Consider the following 14,547-nt stretch of genomic DNA (forward strand, 5'->3'; position numbering starts at 1 on the left):
ACTGTTCATAGTTTATGATAGGATTACAGTTTTTATCCTGCTGGTGCTGAGCATTATACCCTCTGATGTGACTCAATGCTTTTGTCCCTGGGAAACCGACATGTGTGGGTCCCTATGTGTTTGCTCTCTCACACTTTCGTTCTGTTGGCTCTTCTCTCTGACTTTGTTGCTCTGGTCTGTATCTCAGCGTCTGCTTTGGAAGTAAATGAAGGCAAATGCCTTCAAGTTTCACTGCATTTAGCATTCTTGCTTGCTTGCTTTGACATTTTTACTGCACTCTTGGAAAGCCGGCTTCTGTTTCTCCCTTCCTCTTAAAAACCCAGAACACCATCTGTTGTCATTAGTGTCCAACAACCATGATGTAGCAGGGCTGCTGTGTCTGGCTGCCTCTCTCTTACAATCTTTTTCACCCACTGCCTGTAAATCTTTGAAAAAGGCCAAACGTCCATATTAAAATACATTCAATTGCAAACACGAATATAATACTACATGGAGACGAAAAAGATGATGGTGTTAAACATGAGAAAGTTGTGTTTGTTTATGTCCTTGCTTTCCACCATCCAATCTTTTTAACATTATGTCTCTTTTTCAAATTTGGATCACATATGCCTCTGGACAAAAAACAACTGAATTTGATGGTGAAAGGTCATTGTCACTGTGACCCCCCAAGATATTTCTTTGTAAATAACGCTAATTTGGACAATTTCACACAAATGTCTCATACCATAAATATAAGGTGATGAGATTTTAGACAGACATGGATGTAAACAGCAACTTGTTAGCAAAAGGATACAAACATTGAGGATGTCATTCTAGTTCTTAGTTATTCTTAAACTTTAAATGTTTTGATGGTTAATGTAATATTTTATTTATTTGTCTTTCTCCATCTTTTTTCTCTATCATAGATCACATAAAGCGGAAGATTCGCCGGCGGCCATCTTGGGGGCGGGGCATCATTCGTAAGAAGAAGACTTACAAAAAAGGAATGGACGAGGAGGAAGAGGAGGAGGAGCCCGAGGAGCCCGAGGCCGAGGTGGAAGCTGTGGGGCCCAGTGACTCATGTTTAACGCAGGACGAGGAATCATCATGTGACACCATGGGACCCCAGCCCAATGGCCACCATCCCCATGTCCCCTCTACGGAAGAGGAGAGCTCCAACGAGCCCCCTGTTGCAGCTCCTGCTGAACCTCCAGATGACAGCGAAGCCCAAAAAGAGCAAACGCCTACGGAGGAGGAACCCTCGGCCAAAAAGGCAGAGCCTGAGAACACAGAGAAACACAGTGAGCTGCTTCGCCTCAGTGGCAGTTCTCAGCCCCAGGCAGATGGGGATGGCCAGTCCAAGAAGGCTGACTTCCAGCTGTCAATTGAATTGTCCAAATCTTCAGATGCTGAGGTCCAGCCTAAGCACACAGAGGGTGTCTTAGTATCACAAGCGGACTGTGTGAATGGAAACGAGTCAATGGACAGCCTGGACTCACACAGCCTCCAGGGGAGCAGCGAGGGTGAGAAAAGAACTGCTCATAGCACGGCTCAGTGCTCTAATGAACCAGAACTGGAAGAGCACAAAGATAAACACGAGAGCAACCCAACTCAGGAGCACCCTCCCCAGGATGGGAGAGCAGAAACAGGAAATGTTGTGGAACATCAACATACAGAAGGTATAATGCTACACCTTGAGTTTTCTGTGATCTTAAATAGAATTAGAAATTGGAAAATAGAGCTCTTTCTCCCTTTCTTTCAAGCACAACTATTGCCAAATGATTATCAGGATTATTTTTGATCAATATTGAGACAACAATAATCTATAACGAAGAAGTCATTGATTTGGGATTGGGACACAATATCTTAATTAGACTAACACATTGAAACAAACACAGCCGTTTCACTTCCATGCTGTATTATACTGCTGCCAAAGAACAAATCTTATTTCAAGCTAAGAAGAGTCCTTATTTTTGGAGCATCTCCTAGGACCAAATTAGAAGGTACATTGTGCTAAAACCTTTTTGCCCAAAATAGAATCACAAGAGCGCTGCTTTCACTTTCACGCTGTGCTACATTCCTGCTAATTACCAGATGTTAGCATGAAAATAAGTTTCTTCCTCACCTGTATTCAGTGCAATTTAGTTTAACGGTCTACTTTGAAACCATTTCGTGATAATAATGAATAAGTGATAAACTGTGCAGACTTAATCTCAAGTATTATTATTATTATTTTTGGGATGTTTGTATGTTTTCAGCATTCCTTGAAAATGTAAATATATACAGCACTAAACATTTAATCCAAATGCTGTTGTTGCTGGATGCATGTTGTATTTTAAGTAATGAGTTACGGGTCACAGATGAGATTTGAGAGCACATCTTTCACTCTTCAGCTACTCGTTTTGGTTTCCTCATTTCACTTGCTAATCAGTTGATCTTCACAGTAGATATGCAATTAAGCAAGTTAACAAAATCTGTTAATTTGTATACATCCAGTCAGTGCTTTGCCCACCACCTAATTACGACGATGAATTACTTTTTTGATTACTATCCAGCTCCTGTGATTTGCACTCGGTTAAGCTTTTAAAGTAGAGAGAGGACATGAATTATGCAACATAAGTCATACAGAATATAGAAATGCTATCCTCTGGCTTAGCAGATAGTATAATTCAATGGAGAAACCCCACATGCTTGAAGCTACGAGTACCATTGTAGACACTCGTCAGCTTCTGATATGTATTCTGACTTATTTTTTTTTTGTCTATAAAAGATTCACAATTGCCATGAGCCATTATGCCGTTTCTATTGTTGAGTCAGAGATAAGCCAAAAGGTTTATGGGTGTGATTACGGGCCTGTGGTTTGGCTTGTGACGACTAGGGGCCAGCTGGAAAGCCGAGGTAATGGCGCTCCTAGAATATGGAGAAGCCATCAGAGGATGGCACGATCAGCAAACGGAACAAAAACAAACCAGGGCTCCTCAAACAACAGACAACCCAGCCACTCCGCCCCGCGCTCATTACAAGCTGAGCCAGGCATTTTGCTTGCATCAAAGTGTCGCTTGAGCACTGTTATAAATGGACAGGAAAAAGACCAAATGTGAAATATTGTAGCGGCAAGTACTTTAATATGTATTCTCTTCACGTATTGCATTCATCTTGTAGCCATGGCAGTTGGAATTTATTTCCTAGTTTGTGCTATTCAGCGGTTCGTAACTCCGAAGAGGTATTTAAATGTAGCCGACCCCTTCATTGTAGGATGTTTTTGATGTTCACACTGTAACTCACATGGTCAACCCTTCTTCCATCAATAATCCATTTGTCTTTTTATAGGGGGTTCCACAGCCGAGATGTCAGAGCAGCTGAAGGGAATTACTGAAAGGACGGAGGAAGAGCCACAACCAGCCCCCCCCCATCCTCCTTTAGTGGTTGACCACCAGCGACTTGCGGTAAATATTTCTATAAATCAGTTATTTTCTCCATTATTTATTTTTCGGTACATGGATTTCTCGGTTTGAAAGCTGCTCTAGTTAAGGGTCATGGTTTAGCAAGTTATCAATACAGTGTGGAAACTAAAGAAAGCACACGTGTTAATAATACTAAATAATGTACGCTGAATTTCTTACAGCTGATACATTTCAGGGTCCTGGTAGTGTGCCTGCTAGTTCACCGTCACACTGTCATGACTAACTGGGACGCTAAAATAAAACCGATTCATCATTCAAGTTATTAGCAACACCTGTGCTCTTCTTACGAGGGAAAGTAAACGCTGGATTAATCATCCCGATTATACTGTCTGCCCTCCATCTTTAAAAAGGTCACCTAAAAAGCAAGAATTGCCTACAGACTGGAGACACATGAAATCAGATCAGAGAAACGTGTCTGTTCTGTTTTGACACTGTCTAAGAGTTGATTTCAATGTAAAGACAATGTGAAGCCCTTTTCTCATGTAAGGTCACCACCTAGCACCACATTTCTGGAATGTGTGCATATCGGTACGTATTTTTTTAATTACATTTGAATATGATAGTCTCCAGCAGCGTGAAATAGATGTATGTTGATTAAAATGCATTCCTTGCATGAAAAAAAACTACGGATTTTTTATTTCTTTATGGTGATGGATGGTCATTTAAAGAGAAAGTCCCTCTCAAATGGTGTTAGTTTTAAACATGGAGATTTCCAACATGATGCTGAGTATTCATCCTCCGCCTTGTCATTTATCCTTTGTAGTCATGGAAGCATTTGTTGCTGTGGGGTTGGGATTTTACGAGAAAAAAGACACACAGACATCTGCATCAAAGCTTAAAGGGAACCACATTTACTATTCAGCTCTGGCAATTTGTTAGAAATACCCTCATAGCCACTTAAAACACTATTTTACAAACAAAGATTTCCGCTTTTTTAAAACCCCAAAGCGTGCCACATTACAATGTTGCTCGATTCTACACGCTCATCATTCTAATACAGACCATGAAGGATGTAACAGCTGGGCCGATTTGGCTTTGTGCGCGGACTGCTTATTGGGGAGTTAACAGGTACTGTGATCTGTGTCAAAGCAATGATGTGGTAACAGGAAGATGAACACGGTCACACAAAATGTCCACGCTCATTTATTAAGATCGTGATCACTTTATGCACTCAGCTGTTTAAGCAGTTAGGAACCAGTGTCGATGTGTTAGAGCCCTCGAAGAACATCACACATTCTGAAAATAATTTAACAAATGAAATATTTAAGCAATATTAATAATGTAGCAACAAACCGTGTTGGAGACATAAAACCCAGATTTGACAGTGTAGCCTTATATTAATACAAAGTACTAAGGCTATGAAGAGACAGTAGGTACTTTTCATAAAAAATAGACAGCTCAACATCGAACCAGTTAATAAAAAGAAGTATTGTTTTTTTGCGTGCAGACATTAAAATGCAAATCAGCAGAATGAACAAGCCCTTTTGTTCTTCGGTTAGAATGCTGTTAGAAATGGCATTGACAATCATCCTTGGCTTAGGCCTGCTCCTTTTGAAGGCTAACCGTTCGTGTTATCTTTAGTGGGCCAGCCGAGGAAGCTTCACCCGTCATGCCATTTTCTTTCAGGCAAACCCTGTCACATGCTCTGTATGGCGCTCGTTTAAAACCCTTCATTTGGCATTAGTTCATGCCTTATTTCTCCGTGTTTTCTATAGCTTCCTAACATAGAATAGAATATAATTGGTGTCCGGATAATGCAAAGTCCTGCATTATTTGAGCTGGGCCTGGAAGGCAGCACATATATTGAAGTTTTTTTGTGGAATGGGACACGAGGTGGGGAAACTCAATCATGGATGTCGAGCCTTAAGCTTCCTCGACATCCATAGGTCTGCTGCTGTCACACTGCCCTTATCAGATGGATAACTTCTGAGCCTTATCCCTCTTTTCCATTCACCCTATGGTCATGGCACTGTCTCTCTTCCCCCTTTTCATCTTTCATACATCAATTTTGTATCCTCGCTATCTGAGAGGGAGCCAATTACACATTCAATCAACAGGTGCTCTTCCTGCGACATCTGAAGGAAACAAGGGTTATGACTGAAACATGAGCTTCTCTCTGCCTCACTACATCCACCAACTTGTCCCAGGATGTGTTCCAGTAACGGAGAGCATATGAAGCAGCTCTGTGTTTTTATTCCCCCCGCACAGTCACGCTAGGGTCCCACCTAATACCCCAAGTGTAAATTGGAGCCTCGGCTGAGTGGGTTCCCCTGACAGCGCTTCTCCCTGATCAAGTTAGGGCTGCTTGGTTTCAGGGCGCTCTGTGTAGTGTAATTCATGTAAAAGAAAGTGTTTTTCTGACATGTGCTTACTCCTTTCCTCCATGCTTCGAAGTGACATCCAGCTATCAAGCCATTATCTAGTGGCTTTTACCCGTGCCCCACAAGGCTGGTGGGGAGTGTGTGTTTTGTCTTCTAAAACCTCACTCCCATCGTTCAAACTGATTGACAGACTTTTTTTTTTTGGCCTGAACTAAGTGCTTCAACTGGCTGCCCCTGTGAGCAGCCACACACTGCACTAATCTGGAGGTTTATTTGTTAGTGGGGGGAAGAAGGGACATATCTGAGAGAAACAGATCGTGAAAAGAGGGGACTGTGAATAATTGCTTTTTCATCCCCGGCTTACGGAACAAATTGAATATCCGGTGTGCAGGATGAGAGTCACCATTTAAGCAGACATTTGCTGGCAGGGGCTCAGATTGGCATGCCGCCTGATTTCTATGGAGGCCTGCAGTGAGTGTTATACTGTTGCTTCAGCCATTGATTGCTGAGCGCTGATTATTTCTGACTTTTAAGTTGATGGAAGAGACTCTGGAAACTCTGTGGAATTAAACACCATCCGAATGTTATGAGTTTGTTCACATAGCCTACACTCAAAGCCTGTAGGACAGATTATTATTATTAGTAGTATTATTTCAGTATTAGCATCCCGCCTTTCAAAACCGTGGCTCAGTTATTTTCCCTGATTCACTTACTAAAATCAAGTTCTTGTTATTGCCCGTTTCACTGAGATGATGCTTGACGCTCTCTGTATCAAAATGAATTCCTCAGCATGAATAAATATGTCCTGAGGCTTGCGTCTCCAACTGCTCCAAAGCGTCTCTTATTGTCAGCTGTTTTCTTTCATCAATAATCAGACACTTGTCCACAGATGGACTGGGAGAAGTGTTGCTGATGATTGCAGATGAGAATTCAGAAACTAGAAAATCCAATCTGGGCCCGGCAATCTTTCCTTCATCTCACCAAGAACACACAGATTATCGACTGCTCTGCTGTTTTCTTTAGCAGCTGTCTAGAAGGAGCCAGTGTTTCTAGTTGCTGGCACAGCATGGAGTCTTTTGGCTTTAGCTATTACAGCATGTCAGGATTTCCTGTTTTAGAGAAGCCTGTCAACAGAAATTGCCCCATTTCAGTTTGTCATCTTCCCTCATTTTTAGTACCAATAGCAACGGGGGGGGGGGGGCTCTGGCAAAGTATTCATGCCACATGTCTGATCAAAAGAGAGCAGTTTAATGGTAGTGCTGGACCAGTGTTTGATTGTCAATAAAAATAGATGGTGTTTGAAGTGCTTCTTTTATCTCCATTCATTCCCACTGATGGCCTTGACAATGTGGCTATTTGCATGTAATTGCACTTCCGATGTTGCGCCTCTTGGCCATGCATGTGACGGCCAGCAGCTCACACAACATAAACATACAAGTCTCTTGTGTTCTCTTTATATATTCTTTAGTAGTTTGCCTCCTCGCCAAGCCTTTATGCTGATTTATTCTGACCCTTTTTCCCAGTTCTCACACTTCATACATCCCACTCGAGTAAAGCCTTAGAATTTGTGGATTTTTAAAACGTACATCAACAGAATGTTTAACAACGCTTTTTGTTGCTTTTGCCAACCATGGTACGCTTTATAGTATAGCTTTACAGTACTGGCTTACAATTGGAAGCAAAATGGCATTTAGGTTGATGGAAAAATTGTGCAGTAGCCGGAGGGAATATAATGCTATTAGGATGCTATTACATTTGTTAGATAATACTTCATCCTGGCTTAGATTCGCACCTCGACTATTAACTAACACATATTACTCTTTGGCCAGTTAGCGTCTTACATTTTGCTTTCAATTACCACAAATTAACGATGAATATAAAGAGGGCTCATGTTTACAGGTTCAACATCACCCAGTTCTTTTAAATCCATTGAAGACAGAAATCAAGGAGACATTTTCACGGTTATATATGTGTGTATATTCAGAAAATATATTCTCACAATGCATAACTTATATGTATGAGATGCTTAGTGCTTGGTCAGCACTGTTCAACACCCTTCCCATAACCCAATACACACACAGACACGCTGTTTGTTGCTTCTACACATGTAAAGGACATTGCATCAATTAACCTTTATTTCCCTTGAGGTTTACCCTGCGTTTAACCATAGCTGGTCAATACATGGTCCTTTCCATAACCTTTACCTAATCCTAACTTCTTTGATATATTCACTTTTATGCCTTTCGGTTTTGCCTTCGTTGCATTCATTTTGAAAACATCAGATTATTTTACAGGGTTATGTGGAGGTGTGTTTGGGGTTATTTGTGTAAAGTCAGTGCTGCGAGTTTCTCCAGCTTTTATTACCTTTTGATATTGGATCCCTGCTGTCTTGAATCCATCAAATATTAAAATGATTTCCTCTAGCCTACATACGGTAGATTGTATTTGTCTCGTACTTATATGTTTTATTGAATAGAATCTGTATTATTCTTGAAAAAAAATGTCACCTGAAAACTTGTCAATGGAAAAGGAGAACTAAAGGCGGCTTCATCATTTTGTACAATTCTCATTATTCTTACATTGACCTTGTGTGTCAAATAGACAGATTAGTGAATAATTATGCTCTGATTTGAAAGTGTGGCACAATACGACAGCAATGCATGTTATTCTCTCATATTCTAAGCTAATTTGGCCAAAAGGTATACAAATTATTAGTTTATATTCATTTCAAACATGGACATCAGTAATGTAACGACTAGTTCTAGTAGGGTTCAGATAGATACAGGTCAAATGTTCTGCAATAACAGCCACACAGAAAGACAATGCTTTATTGGAAGTGTATGAAGAAATATTGCCAGGTAGATTTTGGATACAATTTGCCACATTATGATACACATTACGCCAATCATAAAACATTCGTATTGATATATTTTTAAATATTTCGCCGGACTTTAGTCTAGGTATACATGAATGTCTTCTTAAGGTCCTTACACAACAAGCCGATTTTCGGCGTCAATAGATGTCGATAGATGTCGGGCCGTCGATGAGCGTCGTGTCGCCCTACTCAGATTGGTGTGTCTTGGTGTGTCCCGCACCGTCGTATCTTTTCGGCCGTGCCGACACCTTCCGCCGCCGATTCGACATGTTGAATCGGTGGGCTGTCGGCTAAAGGCAGTCGGCAAAAGAAATCACTCTGATTGGCTGTTCAGCTTAGCGAATCAGTGCATGAGAAGCGAAACGGAAGTGAGGGACCCAAACAAACTATTAAGAAGGCAAATCTGAGATTTCATTTAACTCCAGCTCTCGACACAGGTTCAGGAAAGCCCCATGAGCTTCTCGCTGTAGAGTGAAAATGGAACTCACACGCTAATTGTTGTTTGTTTATATCACGCAGTCTGTTCTTCTTCTCTCGGTTATCACGCAGTCTGTTCTTCTTGTTCCGTCGGGACGTGTTCTTTGGTGTTCTTTAGTGTTCTTTAGTGTCAGTTTGGTGTGTAAGGACCTTTAGAGAAGGCTAATAGCCCCTCAAATCTGGGGAAATATTAACTGTGGTACTGGGTTATACGCTAAACTTTACTTGCCCTGTATTTCAGTGTTTAACAAGTTGAATTGATCTTACTCTCTCCGTAGTATGCCCTGAACAATACTGCAGTTTTGGAGGATAATGCCATTATCAATATATATATATATATTTTTTTTTAGTCGTATTAGAGATTCAAGTAATTGTTTTTACTCCAACTAAAAACAATCTTGACCTTGGTCATTTAGCTATTTATTATTTTATTTATTATTACCACTTAACAATGTACTGATCAGGACAGTGCATTCGACAAATAAACGTCTCTTCACTATTGTCAATAGTTAAGAGGAAAGTAGATTCAGGAAGTGTTTAGGAAAGCCACTTATTAAACAGGATTCACTACATTATGGCCTTGTCTTGGTTTGGTTTATATCCTGGCCATGAAACCGGCCATGAATCGCTAAGCTCTACATCGATTTCACACAACTTCTTTTATTGATCTTTGCCCTGAAGTTTTATTTCTTATTTATTTATATCCCAACTTCTATATTTCATGTACATGATGTGAATGGGTCTCAGATGTGCTGTTACTGAAAAAGATGACCCTTTTCATAATACACAAATATACAGATTTACATACATTTTAACAAAACAAATCAGTTTGTTTTGGCCACATATTAAATTGGCCCTATGATGCTTTTAGGGGTCCCCCCCCCCTGTAGTGTGTTACTGTATATAGGTTTTTGTGCATGTATATGGTCTACAAAGGCTAATATCCCAAAGTTCCCTCCAGAAGGAGTTTCTCTCCCACACACTTCTACGAAACCCAGAGCAGACTGGGCTCTGATTGGTTGGCTGCCTGCACGCTGTACAGATAGTATGAGAAAAATAAACCACTTTTTCAACATTAAATCATTTAAACACGTCTCAGTAGAGGCACAAAATACAAATATGAAACCTGAAAGAATTTGCATAATAGGGCCCCTATAAAAACATAATTTTGTAAAATAATATCAGGGGATTGCGTTAACTAAAATGTCAAATAATATTGTATTTAATTAAGATTTTGCCCAAATTACCTACCACATAATATGATAAATCTTTCCCACATCCAATTTACCAGAAGTGGCTGCACACCAACAAGTGCTTGGATTATTCCAGTGGTTAGATGTTATTAAAGCCACACATTTTAGATGATTTGTCAACCCCAGCAAGGGTTTTACATGCCCATCCAAAAGGGATGACCATTTCATCTTAATGTGCTGAGACCATGGTAATATGATTTGTCATGACGGTCCCTGACCCTCATGACACTATCTATATTGCATTACCTGTGTGACCGAGTGCCCTGTAAGCCACATTATCTGCCGCTGCAACGTCTTCCTCAGCAAATCCAAATGCCACATCTCACTGCCCACATTTGTGGCATTCATGGTAATGAGCAAACCAGAATCATTTATAAATCTTTTTTTTACTCGTGTTAAAGAAGAAAATAAATCAAAGTTAGGAAAGGAAGACGGGGGTGAATTGTTCTCTCTGAGGCAGACATTGAAGGCTTAATAGTGTCCCTGGTGACAGTGAACGTAGGGCTTCAAATCCTTGTTTTTTTCCCCTCACTGCCTTTTTCTCTCACTCACTACTGAGGAAAGCTCTTCACACACACACACACACACACACACACACACACACACACACACACACACACACACACACACACACACACACACACACACTCTCTCTCTAACGCAGCTACTAGCACATCCTTCCATGATCAAAGAGGGAGAAACTCCACTGTATTACAGTTACCTCAATTGTTTTGGTTTGAAAACTTTAATTTCAAACCTTATTAACACATAACTATAATACCATCAAAATATTGCGTTCACATAATAGCAGTATTAGTTTTTCTTTTCTTTCTGGCAGAATTTAAGACATTGGGGTGAGATAAATACAATATTTTACTAATTATGTTTTGAGGAGCAACTCGACACCAATGGAAACTCTTGCATTCTCTGACTGCTGGTCGTGAGATCACCCCCCACATTTATACATGTATTAATATATGTTCTGTATTACACAGAAGGAGCTCATGTAGAGTGATGCTGAAGTTTCTCGACCTTGCCATAACGAATCGAGACACAGGGTTCAAATTTGACATTCTGGTGTCAGAACGGCGGCATAAGTAGTTTGGGAAATGAAGTAGGTTAGAGCAGGAGTGGTTTTATTATCTGCAAGTAATCCTAACCTGGCCTGGAGGTCACAAGAAATATGAGAAATATAGGCACGCCTGTGCAGGAGGGGTGATGGTGTGACTAGAATTGACATTTCATCTGGTCCATAGGCCAGGGTTTAAGTAGCAGAGCTGTAACATGGTGTGAAGAAGTGTGATGGTGCCCAGTCTCTAAAACATCCCTTCTGTATTGTTCCATGTGTATTTCTCACTAATAATGAGAATGTAGTGAGTGGGTGTGTTGTTTTGCATTTTTATTTTGGTTAATGCATTTTAATAGTGCAATTGTCTGGTTAGAATTCCGCACAAATTATCATTCATGAGCATAAACCCAGTATTACATCTCTTGTGCTATGATAAATCCTGGAAGTTAAACTCTCTTTAAGATCAAATCCTATTTTCACAGGCATAATAGTGGTTCTTGTAAAACTCCAAATACCATCATTCTGCTTTGTTTGCCATCTGAACAAACGTGGGGATAGATAGAGATGAGGCTAAAGAAAGGGACGTTGGGAGGGGGAAGATGGGACAGGGAGTTTAGAGGGGTGAGGTTAAATGGTCCATGTCAGTAGCAGTCTTTAACGCATGGGATTACTGCCCCTTTGTGTGCAGTGAGCTCACTCAATCACGGAGGCCGTGTAAGACACACTCTCACCATTTACCCCACACTGTCACAGCCATCCTGATCAGGCTGACGGAGGCTGGGGGAAGTACACCGCCGCAATCAGCCGGTCTGACGGTAAAGAAGAGAATAAATTGAGAGGACAAAGAGAGAGGACAGAACGAAGAAAAATACAGGAACAAGAAAAGTACGGAAAGATAAACACATTGGAAGAAAAAGGAGCTAAAGTGCTGGGTAAAGAAGACATAAGGTGAATAAAACATTGAAGGAGGCAGGAGGTGAGACGATGCACTTAAAACAAAAATAGAAGGTTTGCTATAAAGAAAGTGGTGAAATGCACTTAAAGCAAGAGATGGGTTACAAAATGAAAAATATAAAGAAATGAAGTGTCAGTTGGATGAAAGGAAAGATGTGAAATAATGTTCCTGTAAGACACTTCTCACAATGTGAGATGGGTTTTAATGATGCTAATTAAAGCTTTTATGCACGTGTTGTTATAATAGGCATCTCATCGTGATGTGCTCTATTCGCTCCTCTTTTTATGAGCTCTCATGGCTGGCTTGAAACCTGATAGCCGCCTTGAAGAAAGACCAGAGTTGCATGGTTGTATGAAAAGCACAAAAAGAATCCAATAAATAAATGCTCGATATAGAGCAGCGGACAGCGCTTTTTGAAAGCAGCTGAGATGATCATTATCAATTCAGATATAAGAGATGCTCGGTGTTCTCAGCTTCTGTATGCACATTTTATTTGTCAAGGGACCTACATTTATTAGATGGGCCAGGCGGAGGGTTTTTTTTTAATGTCAAAGGCATATTACCTGTGAATCCTCCTACACAGCCAGATTAAGTTATGGAACTGTGAATATTTGAAAAGGTATTACAGTACCTACTCAATTACAAGCCGTGTTTCTGGGCTCTTGAGTTCAGTATGATAAGCACCTACGACAGAAAGTTTGCTAACTTGCAAGAGATTTGAAAAGTTTTCCTTTTTGTTCTCATTTGCTTTGTTTAAAGGTAAGCCTATTTACTCTTGTTAAAACATTTATGTAGGTAATGGCATCATAAATAAGTGTTGAGAATGTGTTTATGGCCCTTAGAGTTAAACAGCTACTATGCGTCTAATCCTGTAGAAGGTGTCATTTCTCACTCTTAATATTGTTGGGTTCATTGTTGGGCACAATAATATTTACAGGGTTGTAATGGGTTACTCGGATGCAAATACAAAACCTAAAATAAAAAAACATCCATAACAGTGCAGGCCTCTGACAAGCACTAATAATCTCTCCTGTCGGCCATTACTTTTCCTGTCAGCATTGTTGTGGGGGAGATGAAAGAAGAGTAATGCAACAGTAGCCACAGCTTGGCTCGACGATCGTCCTTGGAGACTTCCTTGTTGCTTAATAAAGTTTTCTTAAAGGGGGCCTATTATGCTAATTCCAGGTACATATTTGTATTTTCTTCCTCTACTGTGACATGTTCACATGCTTAAATGTTCAAAAAGCTCTTTATTTTTCTCATACTGCCTGTGCTGCAGCACCTCTTTTCACCCTCTGTCTGAAACCAGAGCCCAGTCTGCTCTGATTGGTTAGCTGATCGACTCTGTTGTGTAGGTCAACCGCTTAGAGATGTGTCTGAGATGTACGCCACCTAGCAAACATAGGATTCTAATCGAGGCGCTTCAGGCAGGGGGGGAGTGTGTATAGAAAGTATATATGTGTATATATATGTGTATATATATGTGTATATATATATATATATATATATGTGTATATATATATATATATATATATATATATATATATATATATATATATATATATATATATATATATATATATATATATATATATATACTTTCAGTCTTTACGACCCCCTCGGAGTGCTTTTAAATATACAAGTCAGCATTAGCCCATTCACACACCTTCATACAGAGGCTGCCATACTACATCTGCTCAGGGAGACCTACCTTCACACACATTCACACACCAATGGGATTAAGTATCTTGCCCAAGGACACATTGACATGTTGACTGCTGGTGATGGAACTACAGACATTTAAATTCAGACAACCATCCACCTCCTGAGCCACAGAAGTCTATTGTACATGGTGTTGTGGACGTTTTATGTATCTTGTTTTTAGCTGTCACACTTTTAAGAAAATCTTTTTGAAGTATACTACTCCAGCTTTGGGAAATGACTCAACAGCTAAAGGGCAGCTGATGTTTGTAATTCCCTTTCCCCTAACTCCATTAGAAGTGTTATTGCTGAAAAAATCAAAACATCCTTACAAAATTAAGTAATGCTCTAAAGGTCAAATTTGCGGTTATAAGTTAAGTGAGTCTTGGGATTCAGTTTCTATTAAAGTTTTTGTTGCAGTACCGCAGAAAATATGATCCGAGGCAAACATAC

General features: G+C 40.1%; 1 protein-coding gene across 3 annotated transcripts in view; it reads left to right on the forward strand.

Annotated features, from left to right (window-relative positions):
• The window catches only part of atad2b (ATPase family AAA domain containing 2B), a 79,039-nt gene that overhangs the window by 51,518 nt on the left and 12,974 nt on the right, over positions 1–14,547 (forward strand). For all 3 annotated transcript variants that reach the window (XM_034150458.1, XM_034150459.1, XM_034150460.1), the window contains 2 exons: positions 906–1,658; positions 3,310–3,425. In XM_034150458.1, coding sequence (XP_034006349.1) covers positions 906–1,658; positions 3,310–3,425 — 869 coding nt within the window. The remainder of the gene's footprint in view (positions 1–905; positions 1,659–3,309; positions 3,426–14,547) is intronic.

The sequence above is a fragment of the Trematomus bernacchii genome, unplaced genomic scaffold (genome assembly GCF_902827165.1).
Source record: "Trematomus bernacchii unplaced genomic scaffold, fTreBer1.1, whole genome shotgun sequence".
Classification (NCBI taxonomy): Eukaryota; Metazoa; Chordata; class Actinopteri; order Perciformes; family Nototheniidae; genus Trematomus; species Trematomus bernacchii.